The following is a 27,084-nucleotide window of genomic DNA, read 5'->3' as shown; positions in this document are numbered from 1 at the left end:
GTGTCCTTTTGAAAACTCTGTCCACTGTAGTCAAAGGAAAAAGAGGGAGGGTTTTCTTTTCTCCTCTAGGTGGACCATCATGTCAAGGTGGCTTTGGCAGCATGAATCCCAGCCGAGCACAAGGGTCTGAAAGGGGAAGTGGAATTGTGGGGAGGACGCAGGAACTGCTTACGCAGGCGTCCCTTTACCAGAAGATTCTGCTTCTAGCGCTCTGTTCCAGCCCTGGACAGGGGTTTTTTTGTTTGTTTTTTTTTTCTTGTGTCTTTAAAAGAAGGTTCTTTACGTTAATAACTTACCTCTTAAGATCTGGGTTAGAATTTGAGGATTCTAGACAATCACATGCCAGAAATCATCCCCAAAAGCTCGGATTCCCTGAAGCAAAAGTGGAACTGCCGCCTCTGGTGTCTTCACTGTATAGCTCTGTCATTCTGCCCTGCCGCCTCCCTCTGTGCTCTGTGTCTGACCTTGGTATTTTTTTCTTTGCCTTTTTGTCTGTCTTTCCCCTCTTCCGCATCCCATCTTCTCTCAGGTTCAGGCTCCCAACTCAGCACCAGCAGCTACACTCCTATCCTCCGTGTGTCTTTGGGATCCTTGGAAATTCACATCCATGGGCTTCTGGACACCCTTTGGGAAAACAGAAGGTGCAGTACCATGTGCTACACAAGCCTGCTGAAAAGAAAGTGCCTGTTTTCCCTAGCCTCAGAACCAACAGAAAACATGCAGAATAAGTGAGGAGTTAGAGTAAACATGTCTAGTTGTTGTTCTTCTCAGGAATATCTTCTGCTTTTCTCCCCATCAACCACCGCCCCTCACCCCCAGATATTGCGTAAGAATCGAGACACCAGAATTTCACACAGACTTTCTTATGGGAGATTTTCCAGACGTCTGAGGACATATGTTTTCTACTAGTTTGTTCAGAGGTAGCTGTTTTAAACCTGTCCGGGGCAGCCGTTTCTGCAAATGTTACAGTCCCTTCATCTACTGGATAAGCCCCCAATATAAAGACAGCTCTGATTTGCTTGCTGCCGTCACAGGAGCATCCCGTTGGTTTGCTCTCCTGCAGATAGCTGACCTCGGCGTCGCTTCCTTCAAGACGTGGAGCAAGCTGACGAAGGAGGAGCACAATGAGCAGCGGAAGGCGGGCGGCAGTGCCGGGAAGAGCGGTGGCACGCTGCACTACATGGCCCCTGAGCACCTGAACGACGTCAACTCCAGGCCCTCCGAGAAGTCCGACGTGTTCAGCTTTGCCATCGTGCTCTGGGCGATCTTCGCCAACAAGGAGCCATACGAGAGTAAGGCATTGATAGAGGAGGGGGCCTGGGGGCTGATGGGAGTTGTCAGTGGGGTAACAGCGTGCAGTGAGGTCGTGGAGGTTTATCACTGTTTGTTCAACGTCTGTCTCACCCACCGGACTGTGAGCTCCACAAAGGCCGGGACCACATCTCATCCATTCACTGCTCTTCCCCCGGTATCTACACACGGAATGTAGTGGGTACTCGGCAAGCATTTGTGGAATGGATAGTAATCTCGATTTAGGAACCGGGGGTCATAGGACAGATCGGAGCTTGGGTAGTGCATCTCAGCTTGCAGGGTGCTCAACAATCCAGGCTTCCTCCCGGACAGGAAGGCTTGCTTGGTCCTTGTGAGGACTTTCAGGGCACACACTCCATACTTTCATCCATCGACACACCCCTCCATTCAGGAATTGTTTATTTTCAGTACTTACTGTGGGCTCTTTACTGGGAACTCAGTCTATAAAGATGAGAAAGACAGGGTTTGTGCAGGAGAACAGGTACATAAGTAGCTGTTCTTCACTGTGTTAAAGTGAAGTCGCTCAGTCGTGTCCAACCCTTTGCGACCCCATGGACTGTAGCCTGCCAGGCTCCTCTGTCCATGGGGTTTTCCAGGCAAGAATACTGGAGTGGGGTGCCATTTCATTCTCCAGGTCAGTGTGTTAAGAACCTGAACTAATGGCCCTTCTCCTGCCTGCTCTTCCTGGGTGACTGTCAGCTTCCAGGATTCAATCCCCTCTTTGCTGCTCAAACCCCTAGTGGTGGCCTGGACATCCTCCTATCTGTTAGATCCAGTCCACGTACCAGAGGACCCCCCAAAGCAGTATCCCCCAAAACTAACCCATGTTTTCCATGCTGCCCGAGTGGCTCACTCAGCTCTGCTCTTACATCCAGAAAATGGCGTTACCATCCACCAACCAAGCTGCCCAACCAAGAACCTCAGTCTCCAGACTCAGCCTTGCCCTCCTACATCAATCAGACATAGAAACCTGTGAATTTGGGAATCCCTGGTGGTCCAGTGGTTGGAACTCACACTTCCATTGCTGAGGGCTAGGATTCAGTCCCTGGTCAGGGAACTAAGATCCTACAAGCTGCACAGCATGGCCGGAAACTGTGACCTCCGGGCATATCAGATTCAAGATGCATCCGCATCTCTCTGTCTCCAGAGGACCCTGTCCAGTTCACACCCTCTGTGGCAGGCTCCTCGTGCCACCACCGCTCGCTCACACTGCCATCAAACAGGCCAATCAGGCCTCTCAATCATCTGTTTAAGATCCTTCCAAGATACCCTTGACATTCGGGATCAAGTTCAAACCTCTCAGTATGGAGCACAGGGCCCTCTCTGATTTGGCTAAGCTGTTCCTTCCCTCCCTTGCCTCAGCCAACATGCCCAGTTACACTGAGCTGGTCATAATTTCCAGATACATCTTGATTTCTGCAACTCCCAACCTATTCAGATCCTGCTTTGTTGGCCTGGAATCTTCCTCTCTGAATCTTCCTTCCCAGTTCCTTACCTGGATAACCCTGTTTATCCTTTTGGACCCAGCAAAGCCTTTTCTGACCTTCCAGTAGTGGTCCTGCCACCAGAGCCCTCTGTGCTTACTTCTTGAACAGCCAGTATCGCTCTGAATTTTAAGTCACTCTTACTAACGAGCTCCTTCAGCGCAACCGCTGTCTGCTGTTTGTCTCTGTATTAAAATCTGGAGTGTGTCACGGCTTTATTTACATATTCAGTCGTCTGCCAGGAGACAGCTTTGCCAATAATCTGCCTTTCCTCTCTTTGATCATCTCTGGGGAGGAACAGGTCTGCTTATCGTCCCAGGGCATTCTGCCCCTCCCTGGTATAACTGTGAGAGATCAGTGGCCTGGTCCAGGTTCTGTCATCTCCCTGCCTGAGAGGAGTGGGACCTGAACGTCTCAGCTCTTCTTTCCATTTGCTCTGTAGACGCCATCTGTGAGCAGCAGCTGATACTGTGCATCAAGTCTGGGAACAGGCCAGACGTGGAGGACATCATTGAGTTCTGCCCGCGGGAGGTTATTGACATCATGAGGCAGTGCTGGGAGGTGAACCCGGACAACCGGCCCACGTTCGCGGGTGAGTCCCCTCCGTGCGGGCACCGCCTCCCTCCCATGTCTTCCTAGTGAGAGGCTGACGGGCGGTACTTGGAGTTTTTAGGAAACCGAGTTCCACCCCTGATTTCAAACTGATTTTCTAGATTCCAAAGGCTTTGTTCAGAGAAAAGTTGCCACCCCTCTCCCAAGCATGAAGGCATACAAGGTCCTTTTGTTTCTTGGTGGTATTTTCCCCCATAGTTAAATTTGTTTAATTGTATTAAAATATACGTGACACACAATTTACCACTGTAATCAATTTTAGGTGTTCAGTTCAGTTCAGTTCTGTCCAACTCTTTGCAACCCCACAGACTGCAGCACGCCAGGCTTTACTGTCCATCACCAGCTCCCAGAGCTTGCTCAAACTCATGTCCATCGAGTCGGTGATGCCATCCAACCATCTCACCCTCTGTTGTCCTCTTCTCCTCCTGCCTTCAGTCTTTCCCAGAATCAGGGCCTTTTCCAGTGAGTCAGTTTTTCGCATCAGGTGGCCAAAGTACTGGAGCTTCAGCTTCAGCTTCAGCTTCAGCATCAGTCCTTCCAATGAATATTCAGGACTGATTTCCTTTAGGATTGACTGGTTGGATCTCCTTGCAGCCCAAGGAACTCTCAAGAGTCTCCTCCAGCACTGCAGTTCAGTGGCATTTAGCACATTCACAGCGTCTTCACCTTCCTCACCTGAAACCGTACCCGTTCACACTGACTCCCCACCTGCTCCCAGCCCCTGGAAGCCGCCACCCTCCTGTCTGAACACTGACTCCCCACCCGCTCCCAGCCCCTGGCAGCTGCCGCCCTCCTGTCTGTCTCTGTGAACTTGGCTTCGCGGGGTCCCCCATGTAGGCGGAATCCCACAGTGTTGTGCTGTCGTGACTGGCTGGTTCACTGAGCACAGTGTCCAGGGTTCCTCCAGGTCATATCCTGTCAGGATCTCCTCCCTATTTCCTGCTGAGCGGTGTTCCGCAGTGTGAGGACCGCACCGTGTCTGTCCAGTCACCTGCTGCCGGATGCTGTGGTGCTTCCCGGCCGTCTGACTTCTTAGCTTCTTTGATCTCAGTTCCTTCCTGTGTGGCTGGCATCTCTGGAAGTGTTATTTGCCATCTGCATCGGGCTGAGAGCAAGAGGAGAAGGAAAGGGACTGGAGTTTGTCACATCCATGTACCTCTTGTCATCCCCCTTTGTCACCTAGGGCCTTACTAAGGTCCTGGAGGCAGAGGGAAAGAGAAAATTGGGTCAGGAAGAAACAAAGAGCAGGAAGGAACTTAGGAGCCTGCAGGGGGTTCTGTGCTCGTATTTCTGCTTTGAGGAAACCGATTTGAAACCCCACCAGCCACTCCCATGAGAGGGTTATGGGGTGATTGATTCAGTTGCTTTCTTACTCAGTCAGCCTGAATCTTGTCCTGGCTTGGTTTCTTCTCATGCCTTTTTCACCTTTTTAAACTGAAATTCTGCTTCTGAGATAATTGTAGACCTATATGCAGTTGTAAGAAATAATGCAGACATCCCGTGTACCCTTTACCTGGCTTCCTCCAAGGATCACATCTGGCCAGACTCAGTACACACCACAGCTGGAATACTGACCCTGACACAGTCAGATTCAACACACCACCATCTCCACAAGGGTCCCTCCTGCTGCCATTCACAGGAGTAAAGCTGCTGGGGATACTCACGTCACAGGTGTTCGTGTGAATGTAAATATTTCTCTAGAGTAAGTACCCAGGAGTTAAGTAAGTAAGTCATAGGTGGTTTAATGTTTAGTTTTTTTTTTTTTTTTTTTTAAAGAAACTGCCAATCTGGGTATTCCCTGGCTGTCCAGTGGTTAGGACTCTTTGCTGTCACTGCCAGAGACCCAGGTTCAATCCCTGGCTGGAGAACTAAGTAGGATCCCAAAAGCTGTGCAGCATGGCCAAAAAAAAAACCAAAACCCTGCCAGCTGTTTTCCAGAGAGGCTGCGCCATTTTATATTCTCACCAGCTACGTGCAAGTGACCCAACTTCTCTACACCCTTACCAGCACTTGGTGGTGCTGCTGCTCGTTAAGGTAGCCTCTGATAGGTACGTAGTGATAGCTCAGTGTGGCTCTGGCTTCATCTCCCCAGTGCCCAGTGACGGTGGGCATCTTCTCGCGGGTGTCTCTGCCATCTGTGTCTCTTCCACGGCGCAGTGTCGCTCTGTGTCTTTTGCCCACTTTCTAATTGGATTTTGTCTTCTCACTGTTGAATGTAGAGTGTTCTCTGTATGTGCCATATAGTGTTCCTTTCTTGGACATGTGATTTTCAGTTAGCTTCTCCCAGTCTGGAGCTTGGTATTTTTTTTTCCATTCTCTTCTCAGGATCTTTCATAGACTGAAAGTTTTTATTTTGATGAAGTCTTCTTCGTTAATCTCTCCTGTTGTGGATGATAATTTTGGTGTCAAGTCTGAGGACACTGTCAGGATTAGATCCAAAATACTTTCTTCCCTTTTTTTTTCTGAAAATCTTAAGAGTTTTACATTTAAGTCTGTGTTAAGTTCTTTTTTTTTTTAATGATTGTCAAGGAAAATTCATTATTGCCAGTGAAGGAATGACAGCACAGAACTAAATATTTGGTTTCTTTTCTTGCCATTTATTTAATGTCTTATTGGGAAAATACCATGATCCATGTCGAGTTAATTTTTGTATGAGGTGTGAGGTTTAGGCTGAATTTTGGTTTTTCCTTTTTGCCCTGTTCCACCGCCATTTGCTGAACGGCTGTCTCTCCTCCATTACCTTGTTTCTCTGACTCTTTACACCAGATCCCTACCCTGCGTATTCCATCCTGGATCACCTCTGATGCCAGAGGGACAAACAAGGAGCCCACCCTTCCTTTATCATCTGGATATTAGCCCTCTTAGGCAGGGCCTTGTGCTGCAGCAGAGCAACTACCTAAAGCTGCATTGTGTTGGGCAGGAGCCCTTGGTTTCCTTCCAGTGGTATCCCAGCCTTCGTTCTGTCTGCATAGAAATTAGTCTTGTCTATTTATGAAAGTGATTTAAAGTTTTATTCTGTTGCTTTGCCCACAGATTAAGGCACGTAATTCAAAGATAATAGACTCTTAATATCTAAATTTTTAGAAAATACTTAAGAAATTTTAAAGTGCTTTTTTTTTTTTTTTTTTTACGTATAGGCATTGAAGAAAAATTTAGGCCTTTTTATTCAAATCAATTGGAAGACTATGTAGAAGAGGATGTGAAGAGTTTAAAGGTGGGTGACATACCAGCTGCATTAAAGCAAATACCGTATCAGTCATGAAAACCAAAGCATTACACTTTACTACTGAGATTCGAGCTAAGCAGCTGGGGAACTGGGAAGTTCCCCTGTAGGGGGGCATGGCAACCCACTTCAGTACTCTTACCTGGAGAATCCTCATGGACAGAGGCGCCTGGTGGGCTGCAGTCCATGAGGTTCCAGAGTCGGACACGACTGAGTGACTAAGAACAACAGAAAGCACAGCTTGGTAACCACAAAAAAACAAAATTAGCAGTTTTATGCAGGTATCATCAAGTTAGCATTACTGGACCCATTCCTCTGTCAAAACAAATGAAGTGAGAGGAAAATATATCTAGCAATATGGAAAAAGATAAGCACAGCATCACTGGAATAGGGTGGAAAGGAACCATAGGTGGGTCAGTCATTTTGAAGAATTCTTGAAAGATTAAAACGCCAACAGAAATATCTTTTGAGACATATAACAGGAAAAAAGTTTTAAAAGGCCAACTCAAACATAATACTCAAGAAGTCCTGGAGGAGGAAGTCTTGGGTCAGCGTATAGAGGAACAGATCTCACCTGGCACGTTGGCGGGCATTGTCACCTGGGAGCCATGCTTGTGTTTGTTTCAGAAGTTGACTCTTCCCCCCAGCCCCTCCGTGCTGAGCAGCAGATGGGAGCAGACCCTTCCCGGGATCACAGAGGTTTGTCAGAGACCGTAGCCAGCTAACCAGCCAAGAGGAGCAGAGACTTCCCCCACTCACATGCTCGGGAAACAAGCTATTGTCCTAAGTCTTACCATGTTGCTCTTATCGTGGGAGAGAGACTGCGCTAAATAAAACAGGCAGGAAACAGAGGTTTTAAAATACATACAGATACACACACGCAATCAGACAGTCAAGAACTGCCAGACTTTTGAGGGACACCTACACTGTAACAGAGAGGTACCCGGTGCAAACCAAGGAAGCAATCACAAGGACATCGAGGAAGGCAGTTGCTAAAGCAGAAAAGCATGAGCGCAGCGCTCAGGGATATCTCACGATGATAAAAGCTTCATTTCACCAGAAAGATGATAGCCTGAAGTCTGTTGGCCTTTGAACAACACAGATTTGAACTGCATGGTCCACTTATACTCAGATTTTTCTCAATAAACACATACTACATGATCGTCACTTGGTCGAATTTGTGACATGGAACGACAAATACCAAGGGCCGGCTGTAAAGATGTATTTGGATTTCCGGCTGTGAGAGAGGTGAGTGCCCCGATTCCTCTGTTCAAGGATCAGCTGTGTAATTTAGAGAAACCGGCTCAACTAGAGACAGAAAACCTGAATATTCCTATAACTATTAAAAGAGAGTTAAGCAGTCTTACAAGAAAATTCCACAACCACATAACTTAATCAGCAATTTCTGTCGAATATTCAGTGAAGAAGTTACCCCGATGTTATACAACTTGTCTGGATAACAGAAGAGGCAACTTTTATGAGATGAGCATAACCTTGATTCCCAAACCTGAAAGGCAGATACAAGAAAGGAAAACTACACAATGATTTCGCTTAACAATGTGGTTTTGAAAATCCTGAACAAAATGTAAACAAGTTGAATCCACCAATGGACGATAAAGATTGCAAAAGATATGTGGTTTCACTAACAGAAAAGCAAAGTGAATTCATTATAATTTTTCATCCATTAGATCAACAAGAGTTTTGAAAGACTGATACATCAAGTGTTGGTGAAAATGCAAAGTAACAGACACTTTCATGCAGTATTAGTAACAGTGTAAGTTGGTAAAGTTTATTGAAATGTGAAGCATCTATCAGACTTTTAAGCATGAACTTTTGCTGCAGCTCTGCTTAGTAATCTATCCTGTTCACGTGTATGCTCAAAGATTTAGCTTCAGATGTTTGCACCTTTGTGAGACTTAAAATTTGGAAATATATAAATTTGGAAATCACCCAAATATTTCTAAGTAGATGTACTAAGTTATGGTTCAGTTCACTTCAGTCACTCAGTCACGTCTGACTGTTTGCAATGCCATGAACCACAGCACGCCAGGCCTCTGTGTCCATCACCAACTCCTGGAGTCCACCCAAACCCATGTCGGTGATGCCATCCAACTCTCATCCTCTGTCGTCCCCTTCTCCTCCTGCCCTCAATCTTTCCCAGCATCACGGTCTTTTCAAATGAGTTAGCTCTCCACATTAGGTGGCCAAAGTATTGGAGTTTCAGCTTCAACATCAGCCCCTCCAGTGAACACCCCGGACTAATCTTCTTTAGGATGGACTGGTTGGATCTCTTTGCAGTCCAAGGGGCTCTCAAGAGTCTTCCCCAACACCACAGTTGAAAAGCATCAATTCTTCTGCGCTCAGCTTTCTTTATAGTCCAACTCTCACATCCATACATGACTACTGGAAAAACCATAGCCTTGACTAGATGGACCTTTGTTGGTAATGTCTCTGCTTTTTAATATGTTGTCTAGGTTGGTCATAACTTTCCTTCCAAGGAGCAAGTGTCTTTTAATTTCATGGCTACAGTCACCATCTGCAGTGATTTTGGAGCCCAGAAAAATAAAGTCAGCCACTGTCTCCCCATCTATCTGCCATGAAGTGATGGGACCGGATGCCATAATCTTAGTTTTCTGAATGTTGAGCTTTAAGCCAATTTTTTCACTCTCCTCTTTCACTTTCATCAAGAGGCTCTTTAGTTCTTCTTCACTTTCTGCCACAAGGGTGGTATCATCTGCATATCTGAGGTTATTGATATTTCTCCCGGCAATCTTGATTCCAGCTTGTGCTTCCTCCAGCCCAGCATTTCTCATGATGTACTCTGCATAGAAGTTAAATAAGCAGGGTGACAATATACAGCTTTGACATACTCCTTTTCCTATTTGGAACCAGTCTATCGTTCCATGTCCAGTTCTAACTGTTGCTTCCTGACCTGCATACAAATTTCTCAAGAGGCAGGTCAGATGGTCTGGTATTCCCATCTCTTTCAGAATTTTCCACAGTTTATTGTGATCCACACAGTCAAACGCTTTAGCATAGTCAATAAAGCAGAAATAGATGTTTTTCTGGAACTCTCTTGCTTTTTCCATGATCCAGCAGATGTTGGCAATTTGATCTCTGGTTCCTCTGCCTTTTCTAAAACCAGCTTGAACATCTGGAAGTTCACGGTTCACGTATTGCTGAAGCCTGGCTTAGAGAATTTTGAGCATTTACTAGCATGTGAGATGAGTGCAATTGTGCAGTAGTTTGAGCATTCTTTGGTATTGCCTTTCTTTGGGATTGGAATGAAAACTGACCTTTTCCAGTCCTGTGGCCACTGCTGAGTTTTCTAGATTTGCTGACGTATTGAGTGCAACACTTTCACAGCATCATCTTTTAGAATTTGAAATAGCTCAACTGGAATTCCATCACCTCCACTAGCTTTATTCATAGTGATGCTTCCTAAGGCCCACTTGACTTCACATTCCAGGATGTCCGGCTCTAAGTGAGTGTGAATGATCACATCTTCATGATCATCTGGGTTATGATCTTTTTTGTACAGTTCTTCTGTGTATTCCTGCCACCTCTTCTTAATATCTTCTGCTTCTGTTAGGTCCATGCCATTTCTGTCCTTTATTGAGCCCATATTTGCATGAAGTTATGGTTAGTAAACAGTGTCAGACTTTATTTTTCTGGGCTCCAAAATCACTGCAGATGGTGACTACAGCCATGAAATTAAAAGACGCCTATTCCTTGGAAGGAAAGTTGTGACCAACCTAGATAGCATATTCAAAAGCAGAGACATTACTTTGCCAACAAAGGTTCATCTAGTCAAGGCTATGGTTTTTCCTGTGGTCATGTATGGATGTGAGAGTTGGATTGTGAAGAAGGCTGAACGCCGAAGAATTGATGCTTTTGAACTGTGTTGTTGGAGAAGACTCTTGAGAGTCCCTTGGACTGCAAGGAGATCCAACCAGTCCATTCTGAAGGAGATCAGCCCTGGGATTTCTTTGGAAGGACTGATGCTAAAGCTGAAACTCCAGTACTTTGGCCACCTCATGCGAAGAGTTGACTCATTGGAAAAGACTCTGATGCTGGGAGGGATTGGGGGCAGGAGGAGAAGGGGACGACAGAGGATGAGATGGCTGGATGGCATCACTGACTCGATGGACATGAGTCTGAGTGAACTCCGGGAGTTGGTGATGGACAGGGAGGCCTGGCGTGCTGCGATTCATGGGGTCGCAAAGAGTCGGACACGACTGAGCGACTGATCTGATCTGGTCTGGTCTGATAGTAACTATATAATCGTTTAGGAGTGGTGGAAACTAACAAATGGAATGGAAAGATCTTCAAGACTTAGTGTAAGTGAAAAAATAAATCGCAAAACCACAGAGCATGACTCTGTACATGTGAGTGCTCAGTTGCTCAGTCGTGATAAAGAATAATAAAAAAATTTTTTTTCATCAGTCAGCTTTATATGCAAGGGTTTATTTTGGTTTCATTATATTCGTTGGTCTATATGTCTTTCCTTAGTCCAATACCACACTGTTTGATTACTGTAGCCATGTAGTGAGTTTTGAAATCAGGAATCTTTTTAAGATTGTTGTGGCTATTTAGGAAAAAAAGTTCATTTATTTTTTTTAATATTCACTGCTTGTAAGAACTATGTGATATTTCTACCTTCTGAAAAATTAATTCTTGTAAAAATTTTTTGGAACTATTTTCTGCTGTTTACCTAAAGTGTGTTTTTATGCTCTTAATTTTAGAAAGAGTTTCCAGGCCAAAATGAAATTGTAAAGAGAATGAAGTCTCTCCAAATTGACTGTGTGGCAATAGCTCCAAGCAGGTCAAATTCAGGTAACTTATATTGTGATTGAAAATCTATTTATTTACTTGTTTGCTCGTTCACTCACACAACTGCGTAAAATGTTATTTGAAATTGTATGAGAAAAAGAAGCTGTAAAATTTAACGCCTATCTTAAAGGAATTAATAGTATATTTGGAGTTAAGATACATATGGGCTTACCTGATAGCTCAGTTGGTAAAGAATCCGCCTGCAGTGCAGGAGACCCTGGTTCGATCCCTGGGTTGGGAAGATCCCCTGGAGAAGGGAAAGGCTACCCACTGCAGTATTCTGGCCTGGAGAATTCCACGGACTGTATAGTCTATGGGGTCACAAAGAGTCAGACACGACTGAGCAACATTCACTTTCAAGATACATGTATTTGAAATACTGGGTAACAACAGGTTCACCAAATTCATCAAGTATCCTGAACACATACTCTGATAGGGACACATAATATATCTGATAGGGAGGAGGTGACAGTTCATGAAAAAGAAAGGAACACAGGCAGGAGCAAGGTCCTCGAGAAGGTCAGGGACGGGCACATCCAGAGGACGTGCAGGGAGGCTGGCCTCAGAGTCAAGCAGGCGTGCTTTTCTCATTGTCACAAAAGGGAAAGCAGAGTCTCAGAAATTAAAGCCACTCATCAGTTGTCTATTCTGGGGCAAATTACTCAACTTCTTGTGAGCCTCATCCATCATTATGGTAATAATTGCTCCTGGTCTTTTGTGCTAAGTCACTTCAGTCGTGTCTGACTCTTTGCAACCCTGTGGACTGTACTCTGCCAGGCTCCTCTGTCCATGGGATTCTCTAGGCAAGTATACTGGAGTGGGTTGCCATTTCCTCTTCCAGGGGATCTTCCTGACCCAGGGATCTAACCCACGTCTCTTGCATCTCCTGCACTGGCAGGCGGGTTCTTTACCACCAGCACCACCCGGGAAGCCCACTCCTAGTCTTACAGGGCTTTTAAAGAATAAAAGAACCCACGGAAATGCTTAGCCCAGAGCTGCTGCCGTTCTCATTTTCCACCCCTCATCACACCAAGGAGACACTTTCTCTGCTCCAACACAAGTCCCTTTCTTCCTTAGTCATTCCTACAACACCTGCTTTTCTGCTGCTTGGTTATAACTTTTCTTGTGCTCTCTCACCACCAGCAGGACAACCACTCACTACCTATGCAACTAGGAGGAAGACCAACTAGTAAATGCTCTTTATTTGTTCTCAGAGTTTTCAGTCTCTTGTCCGAGGTGCAGATTCCCGATGGTGCTCGGGGTCTGTTTTACTTCTTAGTGTTCCATGATGCTCTTTCCGATGCTGGTCATTTCTTTCCAGCCACAGAACAGCCCAGTTCACTGCACAGCTCACAGGGCTTCGGCATGGGTCCCGTGGAGGAGTCCTGGTTTGCTCCCGCCCCAGATCACCAGCCGGAGGAGAATGACTTCCTGCTGCACAGTAAACTCCAGGAAGAGGCCAACTACCACCTTTATGGCAGCCGCATGGACAGGCGTACAAAAGAGCAGCCTAGACCAAACATGGCTTACAGCAGTGAGGAGGAGAGGAGGCGCAGGGTCTCCCATGACCCTTTTGCACAACAGAGACCTTATGAGAATGCTCAGAGCCCAGGGATAAAAGGCCTCGCTTACCCTGGTGTGATGAGTCACACCAGTGCAGCCCAGCAGCCAGCGGGGCTAAGCAGCCAACCCCAGTCACCATACTGGAGAGATGGATCATTTCATCCACTTGGAGTGAGACCGCTGGACCTGGGGACCATGAGTCCACGAGTTTGGTATGGGCCAAACCCAGGCCACATGCCAAGCCTGTATAAAACTCCAGTGCCTGAGACCAACCTCCTGGGGAACACACCCACCATTCCATTCACCTCCTTGCCATCAAGAGGTAAATGGGCCTTGGAGTCACACTGTTCTTTTAAATTTTCCTGAAAATAAAGCCAGCCACTACTCTGTCAGAAACTAGAAGGTAACAAAGGTCAAGCTGTTTGGAGTCTTCAGCCGCCAGACGCACCTTGCCACCCCGGAATAGTCTCATCAGATCCCTCAGCCTAGGCTGTCTGTTCAGGTGGGCTTCAGGCAGCTACCCACACGTGCGGGGTGACAGAGCCTGGCCTCCAGGAGGCGTCCTCCGCTCTAAGCCGAATCTCAGTAGTCCACTGTGTCCTGGCTCTGATGTAAGGGGAAGTAACTGCCTGTATTCTTTCACTTGCTTGCTGTTTTCTGAAGGTAAGAAGTAAGTCTCAGACACGTTCATCCTTTATCTCGTCTAGACCACAGACTACCATTTGTGATGAAAACCACATTGTTGGGCAACCATCCCCTCCAGAACTCTTCCTTCTTCCCAAACTGAACCTGTCCCCGTTAGACACTAACTCCCCTTTCTCCCTCCTTCCCAGCCCCAGGCAGTCAACCTTCCGCTTTCTGTCTCTACAAATTTGATGACTCTGGGACCTCATATAAGTAGAGTTGTATGGCATTTGTCCTTTTGTGACTGGCTTACTTCACTGAAGAGTGTCCTCAAGGTTCATCCATGCTACATCATGTGCCATTATTCCCTTATTTTAAGGCTAAATAGTAATGCATTATTATTATGTGGTCCATCCAGAATGGACCACATTTTGTTTATCTGTTCATCTGTTGACGGACACTTGGATAGCTTCCACTTTTGGGCTGTTAGGAATAATGCTACGAACATGTGTGTATAGATATCGGATTAAGACCCTGCTTTCAGTTCTTTGGGGCATATACAAGTAGAATTCCTGCATCGTATGGCAGTTTTTTTTAACTTTTTGAGGAACCACCACTGGTTACCACAGTGGCTGCATCTTTTTATATTCCCACTAGCAGCGCACAGAGGTTCGTTTCTCCACATCCTTGCTGACACTGGTTGTTTTCTGTATTTTTGATAGTTTCCAACCTAATGGATGTGAGATGATTCAGCCAACTTTTTTTTTTTTTTTATAATTAATTTTATTTTATTTTTAAACTTTACATAATTGTATTAGTTTTGCTAAATATCAAAATGAATCCACCACAGGTATACATGTGTTCCCCATCCTGAACCCTCCTCCCTCCTCCCTCCCCATACCATCCCTCTGGGTCGTACCAGTGCACCAGCCCCAAGCATCCAGTATCGTGCATTGAACCTGGATTGGCATCTCGTTTCATACATGATATTTTACATGTTTCAATGCCATTCTCCAAAATCTTCCCACCCTCTCCCTCTCCCACAGAGTCCATAAGACTGTTCTATACATCAGTGTCTCTTTTGCTGTCTCGTATACAGGGTTATCATTACCATCTTTCTAAATTCCATATATATGCGTTAGTATACTGTATTGGTGTTTTTCCTTCTGGCTTACTTCACTCTGTATAATAGGCTCCAGTTTCATCCACCTCATTAGAACTGATTCGTATGTATTCTTTTTAATGGCTGAGTAATACTCCATTGTGTATATGTACCACAGCTTTCTTATCCATTCATCTGCTGATGGACATCTAGGTTGCTTCCATGTCCTGGCTATTACAAACAGTGCTGCGATGAACATTGGGGTACACGTGTCTCTTTCCCTTCTGGTTTCCTCAGTGTGTATGCCCAGCAGTGGGATTGCTGGATCATAAGGCAGTTCCATTTCCAGTTTTTTAAGGAATCTCCACACTGTTCTCCATAGTGGCTGTACTAGTTTGCATTCCCACCAACAGTGTAAGAGGGTTCCCTTTTCTCCACACCCTCTCCAGCATTTATTATTTGTAGACTTTTGGATTGCAGCCATTCTGACTGGTGTGAAATGGTACCTCATAGTGGTTTTGATTTGCATTTCTCTGATAATGAGTGATGTTGAGCATCTTTTCATGTGTTTGTTAGCCATCTGTATGTCTTCTTTAGAGAAATGTCTATTTAGATCTTTGGCCCATTTTTTGATTGGGTCATTTATTTTTCTGGAGTTGAGCTGTAGGAGTTGCTTGTATATTTTTGAGATTAGTTGTTTGTCGGTTGCTTCATTTGCTATTATTTTCTCCCATTCTGAAGGCTGTCTTTTCACCTTGCTAATAGTTTCCTTTGATGTGCAGAAGCTTTTAAGTTTAATTAGGTCCCATTTGTTTATTTTTACTTTTATTTCCAATATTCTTGGAGGTGGGTCATAGAGGATCCTGCTGTGATGTATGTCAGAGAGTGTTTTGCCTATGTTCTCCTCTAGGAGTTTTATAGTTTCTGGTCTTACGTTGAGATCTTTAATCCATTTTGAGTTTATTTTTGTATATGGTGTTAGAAAGTGTTCTAGTTTCATTCTTTTACAAGTGGTTGACCAGAGTTCCCAGCACCACTTGTTAAAGAGATTGTCTTTAATCCATTGTATATTCTTGCCTCCTTTGTCAAAGATAAGGTGTCCATATGTGCGTGGATTTACCTCTGGGCTTTCTATTTTGTTCCATTGATCTATATTTCTGTCTTTGTGCCAGTACCATACTGTCTTGATAACTGTGGCTTTGTAGTAGAGCCTGAAGTCAGATAGGTTGATTCCTCCAGTTCCATTTTTCTTTCTCAAGATCGCTTTGGCTATTCGAGGTTTTTTGTATTTCCATACAAATTGTGAAATTATTTGTTCTAGCTCTGTGAAGAATACTGTTGGTAGCTTGATAGGGATTGCATTGAATCTATAAATTGCTTTGGGTAGTATACTCATTTTCACTATATTGATTCTTCCAATCCATGAACATGGTATATTTCTCCATCTATTAGTGTCCTCTTTGATTTCTTTCACCAGTGTTTTATAGTTTTCTATATATAGGTCTTTAGTTTCTTTAGGTAGATATATTCCTAAGTATTTTATTCTTTTCGTTGCAATGGTGAATGGAATTGTTTCCTTAATTTCTCTTTCTGTTTTCTCATTATTAGTGTATAGGAATGCAAGGGATTTCTGTGTGTTGATTTTATATCCTGCAACTTTACTATAGTCATTGATTATTTCTAGTAATTTTCTGGTGGAATCTTTAGGGTTTTCTATGTAGAGGATCATGTCATCTGCAAATAGTGAGAGTTTTACTTCTTCTTTTCCAATTTGGATTCCTTTTATTTCTTTTTCTGCTCTGATTGCTGTGGCCAAAACTTCCAAAACTATGTTGAATAGTAATGGTGAAAGTGGGCACCCTTGTCTTGTTCCTGACTTTAGAGGAAATGCTTTCAATTTTTCACCATTGAGGATAATGTTTGCTGTGGGTTTGTCATATATAGCTTTTATTATGTTGAGGTATGTTCCTTCTATTCCTGCTTTCTGGAGAGTTTTTATCATAAATGGGTGTTGAATTTTGTCAAAGGCTTTCTCTGCATCTATTGAGATAATGATATGGTTTTTATTTTTCAATTTGTTAATGTGGTGTATTACATTGATTGATTTGTGGATATTGAAGAATCCTTGCATCCCTGGGATAAAGCCCACTTGGTCATGGTGTATGATCTTTTTAATGTGTTGTTGGATTCTGATTGCTAGAATTTTGTTTAGGATTTTTGCATCTATGTTCATCAGTGATATTGGCCTGTAGTTTTCTTTTTTTGTGGGATCTTTGTCAGGTTTTGGTATTAGGGTGATGGTGGCCTCATAGAATGAGTTTGGAAGTTTACCTTCCTCTGCAATTTTCTGGAAGAGTTTGAGCAGGATAGGTGTTAACTCTTCTCTAAATTTTTGGTAGAATTCAGCTGTGAAGCCGTCTGGACCTGGGCTTTTGTTTGCTGGAAGATTTTTGATTACAGTTTCAATTTCCGTGCTTGTGATGGGTCTGTTAAGGTTTTCTATTTCTTCCTGGTTGAGTTTTGGAAAGTTGTACTTTTCTAAGAATTTGTCCATTTCTTCTTCGTTGTCCATTTTATTGGCATATAATTGTTGATAATAGTCTCTTATGATCCTTTGTATTTCTGTGTTGTCTGTTGTGATCTCTCCATTTTCGTTTCTAATTTTATTGATTTGATTTTTCTCCCTTTGTTTCTTGATGAGTCTGGCTAATGGTTTGTCAATTTTATTTATCCTTTCAAAGAACCAGCTTTTGGCTTTGTTGATTTTTGCTATGGTCTCTTTTGTTTCTTTTGCATTTATTTCTGCCCTAATTTTTAAGATTTCTTTCCTTCTACTAACCCTGGGGTTCTTCATTTCTTCCTTTTCTAGTTGCTTTAGGTGTAGAGTTAGGTTATTTATTTGACTTTTTTCTTGTTTCTTGAGGTGTGCCTGTATTGCTATGAACTTTCCCCTTAGGACTGCTTTTACTGTGTCCCACAGGTTTTGGGTTGTTGTGTTTTCATTTTCATTCGTTTCTATGCAAATTTTGATTTCTTTTTTGATTTCTTCTGTGATTTGTTGGTTATTCAGCAGCGTGTTGTTCAGCCTCCATATGTTGGAATTTTTAATAGTTTTTCTCCTGTAATTGAGATCTAATCTTACTGCATTATGGTCAGAAAAGATGCTTGGAATGATTTCTATTTTTTTGAATTTACCAAGGCTAGCTTTATGGCCCAGGATGTGATCTATCCTGGAGAAGGTTCCATGTGCGCTTGAGAAAAAGGTGAAATTCATTGTTTTGGGATGAAATGTCCTATAGATATCAATTAGGTCTAACTGGTCTATTGTATCGTTTAAAGTTTGTGTTTCCTTGTTAATTTTCTGTTTAGTTGATCTATCCATAGGTGTGAGTGGGCTATTAAAGTCTCCCACTATTATTGTGTTATTGTTAATTTCTCCTTTCATACTTGTTAGCATTTGTCTTACATACTGCGGTGCTCCTGTGTTGGGTGCATATATATTTATAATTGTTATATCTTCTTCTTGGATTGATCCTTTGATCATTATGTAGTGACCATCTTTGTCTCTTTTCACAGCCTTTGTTTTAAAGTCTATTTTATCTGATATGAGTATTGCTACTCCTGCTTTCTTTTGGTCCCTATTTGCATGGAAAATCTTTTTCCAGCCCTTCACTTTCAGTCTGTATGTGTCCCCTGTTTTGAGGTGGGTCTCCTGTAGACAACATATGTAGGGGTCTTGTTTTTGTATCCATTCAGCCAGTCTTTGTCTTTTGGTTGGGGCATTCAACCCATTTACGTTTGAGGTAATTACTGATAAGTATGATCCCGTTGCCATTTACTTTATTGTTTTGGGTTCGAACTTATACACCATTTTTGTGTTTCCTGTCTAGAGAATATCCTTTAGTATTTGTTGGAGAGCTGGTTTGGTGGTGCAGAATTCTCTCAGCTTTTGCTTGTCTGAGAAGCTTTTGATTTCTCCTTCATACTTGAATGAAATCCTTGCTGGGTACAATAATCTGGGCTGTAGGTTATTTTCTTTCATCATTTTAAGTATGTCTTGCCATTCCCTCCTGGCTTGAAGAGTTTCTATTGAAAGATCAGCTGTTATCCTTATGGGAATTCCCTTGTGTGTTATTTGTTGTTTTTCCCTTGCTGCTTTTAATATTTGTTCTTTGTGTTTGATCTTTGTTAATTTGATTAATATGTGTCTTGGGGTGTTTCACCTTGGGTTTATCCTGTTTGGGATTCTCTGGGTTTCTTGGACTTGGGTGATTATTTCCTTCCCCAGTTTAGGGAAGTTTTCAACTATTATCTCCTCAAGTATTTTCTCATGGTCTTTCTTTTTGTCTTCTTCTTCTGGAACCCCTATGATTCGAATGTTGTAGCATTTAATATTGTCCTGGAGGTCTCTGAGATTGTCCTCATTTCTTTTAATTCGTTTTTCTTTTATTCTCTCTGATTCATTTATTTCTACCATTCTATCTTCTAATTCACTAATCCTATCTTCTGCCTCTGTTATTCTACTATTTGTTGCCTCCAGAGTGTTTTTAATTTCATTTATTGCATTATTCATTATATATTGACTCTTTTTTATTTCTTCTAGGTCCTTGTTAAACCTTTCTTGAATCTTCTCAATCCTTGTCTCCATGCTATTTATCTGTGATTCCATTTTAATTTCAAGATTTTGGATCAGTTTCACTATCATTATTCGGAATTCTTTATCAGGTAGATTCCCTATCTCTTCCTCTTTTGTTTGGTTTGGTGGGCATTTATCCTGTTCCTTTATCTGCTGGCTATTCCTCTGTCTCTTCATCTTGTTTAAATTGCTGAGTTTGGGGTGTCCTTTCTGTATTCTGGCAGTTTGTGGAGTTCTCTTTATTGTGGCTCTTCCTTGCTGTGTGTGGGTTTGTACAGGTGGCTTGTCAAGGTTTCCTGGTTAGGGAAGCTTGTGTCGGTGTTCTGATGGGTGGAGCTGTATTTCTTCTCTTTGTTCAGTCGCGCTGTGGGGAGGGAGGGAGGGATGCTGCAAACAAATAACACTGGCGTGCGCTCGCAGTGCCTCAGCCACACTGGGTCTGCCCCCGCTCATGGCGCGTGTAGCCTCCCTGCCCACACTGCTCGGGCTCTAGGTTGTTCCGCCGGGAACAATCCGAGGCTGGCCCTGGGCTGCATGTACCTCCCAGGTCCAAGCCGCTCAGGTTCAGGCACTCGGGTAGTCCTCAGAGGCGCAGACTCAGTTGGGCCTGCGTTTTGTGCTCTTCCCAGGTCCGAGCAGCTCAAGTGATGAGGTGTTTGGTGAGCGCCAATGCTGCGACTTATCGCCTCCCCACCACTCGGTTATCTGGGTGTAAAACCGGCGCACCTTCTCAGGCAGATGTTAACCGTCCAGACCCCCAAGAAGTTTTAGTTAGCAAAGAAGCCTGCTTACAGTTTTATAGATAATGTCTCTCTGGGGCTGCGATTGCCCCCTTCCGGCTCTGGCTGCCTGTCACCGGAGGGGGAAGGTCTGCAGCCAGCTATCTCTGTTCAATTCTTTGTTCCGTGCGCGGGCCTGGCGGTGTCTTAGGTTGGGGCTGGCTTTTCGCGTGGTAGATATCCCACAGTCTGGTTTGCTAGCCCAAATTATTTTGCTCAGTTAGTGCTCAGGGTATTCAGGCCAGATTCTTACTCTCAGCGATGCAGCCCGCGCTGCGCCTCCCTGCCCAGCCCCCGCTTGCTAATGGCGCGTGCAGGCGTCTGCGCTGCTTCTCCGCTGGGGGAGTTACCGTAGGACTTGCAATCTTCGAGTTTTAATTGTTTATTTATTTTTTCTCCCTGTTATGTTGCCCTCTGTGCTTCCAAAGCTCGGCACAGATTCGGCAGTGAGAAGGTTTCCTGGTGTTTGGAAACTTCTCTCTTTTTAAGACTCCCTTCCCAGGACGGAACTCCGTCCCTCCCTCTTTTGTCTCTTTTTTTGTCTTTTATATTTTTTCCTACCTCCTTTCGAAGAGTTGGATTGCTTTTCTGGGTTCCTGATGTCCTCTGCCGGCATTCAGAAGTTGTTTTGTGGAATTTACTCGACGTTTAAATGCTCTTTTGATGAATTTGTGGGGGAGAAAGTGTTCTCCCCATCCTACTCCTCCGCCATCTTGGCTCCTCCCTCTCAGCCAACGTTTAAAGAAGAAAATTTCAAGTGGTGGCATAGGATAAATAATTTTACTTAAGCATTTGGAATAGAGTCCTGCCCCTTTACCAGGCTGTACTTTTTTCTCTTCCTTTCAGTCTAGATATACTACTAATCTCTGTGTGTTTCTTTCTAATTAGATGAGTCTTCAAAATATACCATACACAGCAGTTCTGGCATTCAGATTGGCGACAGTAATTACATGGAGATTGGTGGAATGAGTTCATCGGTGCTCGACAGCACATACATGAACTTGAAAGAAGAGCCGGCTTCTAAGTACCAAGCTATCTTTGGTAAGATGCCCTTGAAGGACTCATCCTACAGCAACCTTGAACCTTCTCACCTAATTATTTCTCTGATTACTCTCCCTGAAGATGCCGTATTGCTCCTCATGTAATTTCCATAGAAGTGCTTTGTAACTTATTTATGTGTACCGAGGACATAATTTGAGTATCTAATTCACGGGTTTGCTATGAAAGTGAAATGAGTCAATGCAAATAAGGCGCTTACGCACTGCCTGGCCCATAGTAAGGTCTAGAGAAGTGTTAGACACATCAGCATCATCAACATGGCCGCCCAGACCCAGGAGCTCATCAGGCCCTCAGCAAAAGGGATTCCGTAAAAGACAGAAGACTATGCCCTCAGCTGCACTTGCATAATAAAAATTAGAGGGCTTTCTCACATGGGGTTCCACTATACAGCCTCATAACATTAATCCCAAAACACGACCTGGGAAAAACGGTGTGATTTAAGAACCCAGCTTCCTAATTAACCCCAGGATTGGCATTCTTTTTTTAATCAAGGGCCAGAGAGTAAATGTTTCCGGCTTCGCTGGCCATCTCTGTTGTAGCTCCTCAATTGACACCACTTCCATGAGGGCCTCCCTGGTGGCTCAGGTGATAAAAAAAACTCGCCTGCAGTGTGGGAGACCTGGGCCAGATCCCTGGTTTAGGAAGATCCCCTGGAGGAGGGCATGGCAACCCACTCCAGTCTTTTTCCCCGGAGAATCCCCATGGACAGAGGAGCCTGGTGGGCTGCAATCCTGGGACCGCAGAGCCGGACAGGACTGAGCGACTGAGCAGAGCACACAGCACAGCTGACCCCGCAGCACACCAGTAGCCTCAGGCAGCAGGTGCATGGATGGGTGTGGCCACGTTCTAATAAAACTTTGTTTAAGACATGCAGTGGGCCACGTGTGGCTCACAGGCCATAGTTGGCCAAAGTGAAAGTGAAGTCGTGTCCGACTCTGCGACCCCTGAACTGTAGCCTGCCAGGCTCCTCTGTCCATGGGATTTTCCAGGCAAGAATACTGGAGTGGGTTGCCCCATCTAATCCTCTCAAAGCCAGTCTTTAATGCACTAGAGCAGAGGTTCCTAAGGTTTGGGGTGACAGGGTACCTTTGAGAACCTGCTGGAGCCCAGGGTCCCTCTCCTGGTGAAGCACTGAGACTCTGGCCGGGAGGCTGACACCTGGTGGTGACGGTCAGAGCTGCACTGCGGGAGCCGAGGAAAGAATGGGTGTTCTGCGGGGGCATGAGGTGTCTCTATTATTCCGCTTACTGAACATCACGGAATATGGCTTGTTTGTGGTGGTGTGGTGGTTATATACTTCTGTTTGCTTCATTTTATTATTTTTATGAAGGCCTGAGAGGAAGGAACCAGTAGGGAGAGAGGGGTTACGGCTCTAGGAGAAAGGAGGACTGAGTGGGGCAGGGGAAGGATGAGCCCAGAAATACTGCACCCGTGAAAAGACAGTGCAATCAAAGAGTTTCCACGCAGTGGTCTCAGTGTCCCGGACCAAGTAAGAGGAATGCACACCGCTGGGGGAAGGTATCCTGAGTTGAGTGACCTTAATTCTGGCCAGATGTAACCAGAAAAGGCCCAAAAGGAACGAAAATGGTGTTTTCCCCTTTGACGTCGGAAAGTGTAAACAGGAGCTGTGGCTCAGCTGGTACGGAACAGCCTAGCAGCCGAGGGGGCCGCTCCCAGGAGGAAGCAGGTCCTCACGTGGGCTGGTGGACAGGTGAGGGTCATCCAGGGAGCCGACAGCCAGAGCGTGGGGAAGTTAACCTTTCTTACTGACTCCTGATACTCTCTACTTTATGCAGGTGTTTGAAGCCAGATGTTCACCTGGCCATAGCTCAATGCCTTCTCCTCTTTTCTGTTTGGCAGATAATAGCACTAGTCTGACTGATAAACACCTGGACCCGGTCAGGGAGAATCTGGGGAGACACTGGAAAAACTGTGCCCGTAAGCTGGGTTTCTCTGAATCTCAGATCGATGAAATTGACCACGACTATGAGCGAGATGGACTGAAAGAAAAGGTTTACCAGATGCTCCAAAAGTGGCTGATGCGGGCCGGCAGCAAGGGGGCCACAGTGGGAAAGCTGGCCTGTGCGCTCTACCTGTGCTCGCGGATAGACCTGGTCAACTGCTTGATCCGCATCAGCCAGAGCTAAGCCCACAGGGGCTCCTGCGGCGGGGCCACCTCCTCCCCAGTGAAAGCCTGCTGCCTGCGGCGATTCGGACTTCTTTTCTCCCTGACACAGGGGGTGCTGTGTCTGCGTAAAAATCACTTCCTGCCTTTCACAGCTGGAGGATGGAAAAGGGAACCGACAGCAAACCACCCGCTATGCAGGACGACCTATTCGTGGCCAAGGCCCAACCCAACAAGAAGCCTAATTGGGCTCTGAAAAGGAGAGAGTTGAAAAGATCATTTTTTTCTTTCATATTATCCCATAATCTTCATGCTATTCATTCTGGTTTCTGGGAGTTTTGTTTGAGCAAGGAAAAAAAAAAATTCGGAGAACATAACCTAAATCAGCTTTCTAATTTTACACTGTCTTCTCCACATAGGCGCCTGTTATAACCAAAGTAAAAAAAAAAATTCTCATCCAGTCGGATAGCGGAAAACTGGAGGGGGAGACGGTCCTGAGCTGTGGGAGGGGGCAGGGTGATTCCTTTCCCAGATGGATCCCTTGTGACCACTGTTCTCTAAATTCCAAACAGGTTTTAATCAGTGTCAGAGGCAAAATGCAGACAATGTTTTAATAGACTAATTAAAATTTTGTACCTCAAATAGAAGCCACTGAAATGATGTGTTTGTATAAACGAAACGGTGTGAGATTCTCCATGGTGACTTTACCACGTGGGTCGGCGTTTCCTTTTCACCTGGCTACTGGCAGGAGAGGGGAAGCTGGGGAGAAAAGAGCTTTCCTGACCGTGCATTTTGACTTTCAAAATGCAACACCCACGGGCCCGAGAGTCTAAGCACTGCTGTCCCGCACACCTGGCTCAGGGGCCTTTCCTTCAGCCCCTACTGTCTAAACACTGGACCGAAGAGGGCTAAGTTTACACCTGAGGAGTTTGGATACTAGGCCCAAACGCCACAAGAACACTCGTCTTGGGCAGGAATCAACGAAGTGGGACGACACCGACTACAATACGAGAAAGAAGGCAACCTGTTCTTGGCTCCGAGAAAGGTATCCAGACCCTGAGGTTGATACTCGTGACACCCACTCCCAGGCCGCAGACCCTGGTCAGCAGAGTCCCCGCCTGTCGCTGTCGTGATAATCTTTGCTGTGGGTCAACACGGTGAAGTTAGATCTTCAGCAACATGAAAAGGAGTTATTTCTCACAAGACATTTTAAATAGTTTAAAAAGCTTTTCTAATTACAGTAATTAAGTAAATAGGATAGGTCTCTATACGGTCAAGGTGTGAGAAGCATCTGATTACAAAGAAATCACTGAAGGACTAGTTCTATGGTGTAATCCAGACACAGGCCTCTGAAATCAAGCAGGCATTAGTTCCACTCTGGCCGTGCACCTGGGGCCTGCTTCCTGACCTTTCCCAGCCTCAGTTTATCTGTAAATAGGGTGCTAGGACATAAGGTAGGTGTGAGGATTAAAATTAAGATGATGCATCTCATTTTAGGTGCCTGGCGCAAAAAAGTTAAAGATGTTTTTTGATGTAGACCATGTTTAAAGTCTATTGAATTTGTTACAATATTGCTTCTGTTTTTATGTTTTGGTGTAGAGGCATGTGGGATCCTATCTCCCCCATCAGGGGTTGAACCCACACCCCTTTGCATTGGAAGGCAAAGTCTTAACCACCAGGGAAGTCCTTAAAAATAGTATTTTTAAAATTAGTTTTTATTGGAGTATGCCGGAGTCCAGCTCCAGCAGCCAGGGATTCAACCTGAAGAGATGGACGGTGTCGGCGATGATGATGTAGCCTCTGACTCATAGTATGGAGTGACATGTTTATTTCAAGCTTCAGGTTCTCTTTTATACTTTGACAAAAGCATTAGGTCAAAGGTTTGACATTTTTAGTTTCCCCACCCAGATTTACTATACTCAATTTGGGATTACATTGTAACTCATGCTACATTCCTCAGTTTCTTATCTTTCTAAATCCTGTTTGCCCCTAGCATCTTAAGATCATTATCTCCTAAAAAGGCTTCTAGCTATTCCTAATTAATCCTAAACCCAGCAAACTTCTTTTGCCATAAACATTCCCCTCACAAACAGGTCTCAGATGATAATCCTTCCCATGGCCTCAAGCTGCCTACGTGCTCATCCTGGGACATTCTTTGTAAAGATCCTTGAACAAATGTCAATGGTTATTTTATAGATTATTTTCTGGGCACAACTGTAGAAGGCTTTGTGCTTTCTCATGCTTCTCTCAAGCACCTTAACATTCTTTCCAGCCAACTCAACCAAAGAAAGGAAAGAACAAGTCAGAATCTCAAGGCCTAACTCCTTCATCCTGGGGCCGTGCCTGCGAGATGAGGAGAGGGGGCTGGGGCCATGCCTCCATTTTGTCAGTAATGCCTAAAGAGGCTCCCAACAGGAGTATAGTTGATTTATAATGCTTTGTTAGTTTCAGATGTACAGCAAAGTGAATGTTAAACATATATCCACTCTTTTTTAGATTCTTTTATAGATTCTTTAGGTCCTTATAGACTGTTGAGTTCTCTGTTAAAACAGTAGGTTTTTATTAGTTGACATCAATAGCCTTAGCCTAAGACCTCAGCACTACCATTTTTGCTGACCAGTAGGATAACTAGTGTTAAAATCGTAGAATTATTTTTAACCCTCAACATCTGACAAGAAATCCCAATCAACATTTCATAAAAAAAATAAGGAAATGTTGACCCCACCCAAGATTCTGAAAGTCAAACAACAGTAGCTGGAACATTACATATTTCTCTTTCCTTCTGTGCAGGAAATTGATGTGACAGCTTTATGTTGAAAAAACATTTTATCATAGTATTTAAATCAAACCTCCCTTTACTGCCAAGAAACTCCCATGGGTCAAGGAGGACACTGCGGGTAAAACAATGTCCTATGGCTGTAACACCAGGAAGCACTGTGCAATCCACTCCACTGTTACAATGGAAGGGTGTCCAGAAGAAGTAATATAAAATGCAAGGAAGCTGCTGGAATCTCCAAATCAAGACAAGGCTAAACAGCAGCCACCGATATGCGGTTGTTTTCTGTTAAGGGAGAGAGTGAAGTGAAGTGAAGTCGCTCAGTCGTGTCCGACTCTTTCAACCCCATGGACTGTAGCCTATCAGGCTCTTCCGTCCATGGGATTTTCCAGGCAAGAGTGCTAGAGTGGATTGCCATTTCCTTCTCCAGGGGATCTTCCCAACCCAGGAATTGAACCCGGGTCTCCTGCATTGCAGGCAGACGCTGGAGAGAGTAGCCACAATCAAAAGGTATTGTTTTTTATTTTCCCTATGGAACCTTCAGCTGCAAATACTGTTTATAATCTTTAAAGACTGAACTGGTCGTAAGAAGCACACACACTCAACAGTGGTGAAATACACATAAAATCTGCCATCTCAACCGTCTTTAAGTGCACAGCCCTAGCACATTCACACTGTTTGCCGCCACGTTCCTGCAAAACTGAGGCTCTGCCCCCATTAGACACTAACCCTGCCCCCGGCCCAGCCCGACACCCACCTGCTTCCCACCTGGGCCGCAGGGGCCTCACTGATCTGGACTCACACGCGACTCCGTTTACAACCGAGCCTGCAGTCCTCGCCGATCCCCCGCCCCGGAGGCGGCCAGGGACCCCCACGCGGACACAACCCCCATCCTCCGCACCTGGCGCCCCTCTCTGCTCCCGCCACAGCGCCGAGAAGCGGGAGCCCCGGCCTGTC

At 44.7% G+C, this 27,084-nt stretch overlaps 1 protein-coding gene across 4 annotated transcripts in view; it reads left to right on the top strand.

The window, feature by feature from the left end:
• RIPK1 (receptor interacting serine/threonine kinase 1) overlaps positions 1–23,998 on the top strand; it is a 33,582-nt gene extending 9,584 nt beyond the window's left edge. For all 4 annotated transcript variants that reach the window (XM_019986152.2, XM_019986151.2, XM_019986153.2 and 1 more), the window contains 7 exons: positions 1,064–1,292; positions 3,238–3,387; positions 6,545–6,621; positions 11,376–11,466; positions 12,785–13,348; positions 21,056–21,208; positions 23,087–23,998. In XM_019986152.2, coding sequence (XP_019841711.1) covers positions 1,064–1,292; positions 3,238–3,387; positions 6,545–6,621; positions 11,376–11,466; positions 12,785–13,348; positions 21,056–21,208; positions 23,087–23,373 — 1,551 coding nt within the window. In that variant the 3' untranslated portion in view covers positions 23,374–23,998. The remainder of the gene's footprint in view (positions 1–1,063; positions 1,293–3,237; positions 3,388–6,544; positions 6,622–11,375; positions 11,467–12,784; positions 13,349–21,055; positions 21,209–23,086) is intronic.
• Positions 23,999–27,084: the final 3,086 nt, after the last annotated feature.

The sequence above is a fragment of the Bos indicus genome, chromosome 23 (genome assembly GCF_029378745.1).
Source record: "Bos indicus isolate NIAB-ARS_2022 breed Sahiwal x Tharparkar chromosome 23, NIAB-ARS_B.indTharparkar_mat_pri_1.0, whole genome shotgun sequence".
Classification (NCBI taxonomy): Eukaryota; Metazoa; Chordata; class Mammalia; order Artiodactyla; family Bovidae; genus Bos; species Bos indicus.
Note: the sequence above shows the minus strand (reverse complement) of the source record. Positions and strands in the feature narration are given on the sequence as shown.